Genomic DNA, 5293 nt, shown 5'->3' on the forward strand with positions numbered 1-5293 from the left:
CCCTCCGGCTTATTCTTCAAAAGCTTGGTGGCTATAGATATGCGAGATAGCAAGTTGAAAGTATTTGAACCGCCAATTGTAGGAAATTTGACATCCTCTTTTTTATGCAGATTTATAGTGTGTGCAAAATAATTCTTGTTACTCTTGCAACAGGTTCTTCAATTACTCAAGACTCTAAATCTTCGATCCTCCAAGTCTCTGTCCGCAATCCGCAATATCTACCGACTCCCTAATATTGAGACTTTGATTCTTTCTCATTGTTACAAACTGGTTGATGTTTGTGAAACCATTGGAGACCTAATGAATCTTGCTCTATTGGACATGTCAGAGTGTCGAAAGCTCTTCAGGAAACGAGCTTCAACGTCTGGTAGAGGAAGTCCACAACAAATTTCCTTTTCTTTTCCACGTTCTTTAGTTTGGTTGTCCCTTAGAGACTGCACCCTTGATGTTACTGAATATTTTTCTCCGAGTTTCAGCATTCAACCAAAATTGCAGTACCTGGATTTAGGCAGAGGTTGGTTTGAAAGCTTGCCCAGCTACAATCATCTTGAAAATCTTAGGGTCCTTAACTTGACTTTAAGCCATAGACTTAAATGGCTTCTCTGTCTTCCAAGTGCACTTGCAGAATTGTATGTATATGATTGTTACTCACTAGAGAAAATAACTTTTGAATCACATCGGTTCACACTGCATGAGTTTGGCTATGAAAATTGTGCTCAGTTGAGTGAAGTCGAAGACTTCTTTAAATTGGTGCCAGTAGCCAAACTTGATGAAACTGATTTGGGACACTTGAAGTGGCTAAAAAAATATCAACATCATGAGGTGTTCCTGGTTGGTGATTATCATATCATCGAAAACAAAAGACAAAAGATCCAGGTTCTCTATTTTTTTTTCTGAATCACATTTATAAGCACACACAAGCACATCGACATGCCACCTGAACTAATTATATATGTGTGACTGAACCCTATTGTTTGTGGCACAGATGTTGTATGAATTTGGTATCTTGAGCACGTGCCTGCCAGACATAAAGGATCCAAACATAACACCTGAGTATATATCAGAATCAACATCTCTGTCCTTTGAGGTGCCTTCATCTCCCGTGGATAGGATGCTCATAGGATTAAATCTAACTTTCAAGTTTACAATATCATCAGGTCAAGAATGTGCATGGTTTGCTAAAATCCGTACCAACAATGGTGTTGATTTGATGTACAATCCCAAAGTCTTTGGCGATCCTGGAGATGAGGGAGCTGGCATATGGTTAAGTTATTGGCCAATAGGAAGCAAGTTATTAGTGGGAGATGAAGTTAATGTGTCTGTCATTGTAATGAGTGGTTTCTTGAAGGTACATGAGTGTGGTGCAAGCCTTGTGTATGCAGATGCTGATGAAACCATGAAAATTAACATGCCATGGATAGAAACTCTTGGAGGGGATTTGTCTGCATTTAAACTAATGACAGGAGCGTACTATCTTTGTCGACGTGATTTTTTCATGTTAATGGAGGTTGGCATATTGACACCAGGTTGGCTCAGTATTTTAGTCGGTGATACCATTGATGATAGAGGTATGTTATTCTTGTCAAGCTAATTATGAGTGTTAGCAATTGAATTTAATCTCCAAATTCTCATATCACATATTGCTACAGATGTACGAGGATGGAGAAAGACAGGTCGACCTAAGCCACCATTTAACCCATCACAAACAGAGTTGTACCCATCATTTAACCCACCACGAATAGATTCGCCACGTCCATCACTTACAGAATCGGAAATCTCATTCTTAGAATTCGAGATGATGCAGAGGCGCATTGAGAGACTACGATTTGGGGCAGAGACAAGGAGTTGGGGTCGTGGGGCCCAACAAAATAAATTCTAGAAAGCCTTTTTTTTTAACTTATAGTTTTTATCTATATGTGATTGGGCCCCAAAAAAATAAACATGAAGTTTCCTTTTGCCAAGTCCTAGCCCAACCCTTAATTCATTTAGCCTTCCTAATTCCACCGGTCCATCACTTCCACGACTTCACCTTTATTCATCGCTTCTTGTACATCATTGATCGCCACTGCTTCTTCCTGCTTCCTGTACATTGCCACTGCTCCCTCCCACTTCCCTCTTCCTCTACCTTCGGCCTTCCTGCTTGCTTCCGGGCACCAACTTCTTGCTTGCTTGCACTGCCACTGCTTGTTTCCTCCGGCTGTAACTACTCTACTGCTACTCCAAATTGGGTAAAAATCTAAACTTTTGATTTCCAATCGTTAATTTTTTTAATGACTTTGATTTTGTAGTATGCTTCATAATCGGTGATTTGGTGAATGCTTATGTTTGGTTAATTTTGCAATTTTGTAGGCAAATTGAAATGTTAGGTTAATTTTGCTATTTTGTACGCAAATAGAAATGTTACTATTGATAGAGATAAACCATTGATTTTTATTTTGTTATTGCTATTGCTAAAAAATGGAAAGACTTTTTAAAAGGAAAGCATCAACACCTGAATCGAGCTCTCTGCTCCTTCGATTCCCTACGAAATTGATTTGAACGATATTTCTTGGGATCCAGCYGATAGGAAAAAGATTTCGGAATATTATCCTAATTAAAGGGATGAAATAAGGAGAAAATACTTGATTAGAGGACCTTGTCAACCACAGGGTCATGCATTTCCAAAAAAAAATTGTCGGGAGTAAATGAAGACGTTTTTGTCCAGCTTGGTTTGATCTACGATATTGGTTGGAGTATAATGTAAAAACGGATAGAGATTTTTGTTTGTGTTGTTATTTGTTTAAAGATCATTACGTAGGACAATGTTGGGAGTGATGCTTTTATAACATATGACTTTAATAGTTGGAATAAAACAGAAAGACTTGGTCTTCATGTCGGTGATATTAATAGTTTTCACAATATAACACTTAAGAAATGTGAGGATCTAATGAGCCAAGATCGATCTATTGTTGTTGCCTCTCATAAGAAAACTAAGAAGGAGAAGAATGAGCACCGAATACGATTAAATGCTTCAATTAAGGTATTAAAGCTTTTGAAGAAAATGTATTATTCTTGTGAAGCAAATGGTATTAAATCTTTGGATATGGAAGACCGTTATTTAAAAAACGGAAGACAAAGGACCAACATCACCAATCGTCATTATTACAAGTTTGATATTTTCAACACTGTTGTGGACATGCAAATTCAAGAGTTTGGGGATCGATTTAGTGAGGTAAKCACTGAATTGCTTAAAAATATAGCAGCTTTGAGTCCATGTGATTTATTTTCACAGTTTAATGTATCAGATTTATTGAAGTTGAGTGAGCTGTATTCTCCAGATTTTAGTCGTATGGAAAGGATCGCTCTTGAGAAACAACTTAACATGTACTATTTGATTGTGCATCAAGATAAAAGATTTGCCGATTTGAGTGGTATTGCCGAGCTCGCTAGATTGCTAGTGGAAACAAAAAAACATACAACTTATCCTCTATTATATCGGTTATTGAAGTTAGCTTTGGTTTTGCCAGTTGCTACCACAACAGTCGAAAGATGTTTTTCTGCTATGAAGATTGTGAAGTCAGATTTTCGCAACAAAATCGGTGATGAATTTTTGAATGCTACAATGATATATACTATAAAAAAGAAGCACTTTTCATAGTTTCAAATGATGATGTAATTAGTCAATTCCAAAAGACGAAGAGTCGTAAGACACAATTGTAAGAGGTAATTTTTTATCATTTTGGTATGAAATTGAAGTTAATTATTATTTTATCTTATATTATGCCCCCTACGATATATTTTTCTGCATCCGCCACTCCCTGACTTAGGCATTCAGRCTAACATGTGTCTCCTGTCATCTCTGCTTGTTCGGGAGAGGGGATGAGGAAATTATTCAAAAATGATTTTTTTTTCACTCTCCACTATTACTTTGGAGTAGCCTAATCACTACAGCTCTCTATAATTTTCATTACTCGTATAGGAAGGAGTCTCTTTTTTTTTGGTGGTTTTGGGGGGGGGGGGATCATTAGTTGTGTTTGGACATTGATAGTAAGATAGTTGTGTGCAATCTTATTATTATGCCGACCACCAGGCCGTGAGGCTTTCCCATGCATGTAGATGCATTGTCGAAGGTTCTGAGACGATAATATGCTCTGTATTTTTTTTTTAAACTTTTGGCATGAATTGGTTATAAGAACAAGATATGATGTGAGGGCCTGTATATATATATATATATATATATTTTGTTGCATTTGTGGGGATAACTATGATGTTGCATGTAAATAGGAGCATAATTTGTATTTAGTTTGATAATACAATTCTCATTGCTCTCCATCTTCACAAACTCTTGGTGCTACCAATCTGCCACTAATTCAATGTACTATCTATTTCTATTTATTATTTAGTCGTCATGAAAATGCTTTATAATTGATTAAAAGTACTATTTCCTTTTTTCGAAATTGATATTGTCATTAATTTTTCCAGGGAAGACGATGAGACAACTGTTACCAAAGGGGTTATTAGTACATCTTGTAAAACTATACGAATATATCCAGCATTGAGCAATATTGTATCTGCATTATAATTTCATACATAAAATAGATGAGCTAGGTTCAAATAAGAAAGGTAAAAATGTTAATAACGTATGAATAAATGATTCATATGTGAATCATTGGTAAAAGAGAATATACGTGGGTTCACACAGCCTATGAATAATTGATAAAAAGCTAAGTAGTTAATTAACTACAAAACTAAATACTATCAGCGACGGAAAAATTATAGGTAAAGAGAATATATGTGGGTTCACACTGTCTATGTGTTATATACACATATAACACATACACATGTATACATATAACACATAAAAATGAGAATGGATTTTGGTCGTTCCCTTGCAAATTCCTCATTGATCAACGACGGAATCACAAAAAATCCATTTCCTCGCTAATTCATCACTGATCAGTGAGGGATTTGCTAGGGAAAGACCAAATCCACTCTATCGCTAATCCTTCGCTGATCAACGACAGATTAGCGAGGAAAGTCCAAAAATCCATTATCTCGTTAATTTGTCGCTGATCAGCAAGGGATTAGCGATAAAATGGATTTTTTGTTGTTCCCTCGCAAATCCTTCCCTGATTAGCGAGGGATTTTCGGGTTCAAACGAGAACCTCTATGATTTATGAAAACGCAAGAACAACCAAATAACCTCATATTGTGATAAATAAATAAAATTAAAAGATTTTTAAAATTGAAATTGAAATTTAAAAAGATTCAAAAAATATTAAAATTAAAAGGGTAATAATGGAAATGATATCAT

The 5293-nt window shown here is 36.0% G+C and overlaps 2 protein-coding genes across 2 annotated transcripts; both read left to right on the top strand.

Moving 5' to 3' along the window:
* Window positions 1–3: 3 nt before the first annotated feature.
* Window positions 4–1940, top strand: LOC112505384 (the record flags this gene model as incomplete). Its single annotated transcript, XM_025109299.1, has 4 exons — window positions 4–78; window positions 154–876; window positions 986–1568; window positions 1650–1940. Coding segments are annotated over 4 exons (1611 nt in total), but the record flags the coding sequence as incomplete, so codon positions are not given.
* A 986-nt stretch (window positions 1941–2926) lies between these two features.
* On the top strand, window positions 2927–3637 carry LOC112505385. Its single transcript, XM_025109300.1, has one exon. The coding sequence runs from the start codon at window positions 2927–2929 to the stop codon at window positions 3635–3637; it is 711 nt and encodes a 236-aa protein (XP_024965068.1).
* The last annotated feature ends 1656 nt before the right edge of the window (window positions 3638–5293 follow it).

The sequence above is a fragment of the Cynara cardunculus genome, unplaced genomic scaffold (genome assembly GCF_001531365.2).
Source record: "Cynara cardunculus var. scolymus isolate 2C unplaced genomic scaffold, CcrdV1 Un_Scaffold_10385, whole genome shotgun sequence".
Taxonomy (NCBI): Eukaryota; Viridiplantae; Streptophyta; class Magnoliopsida; order Asterales; family Asteraceae; genus Cynara; species Cynara cardunculus.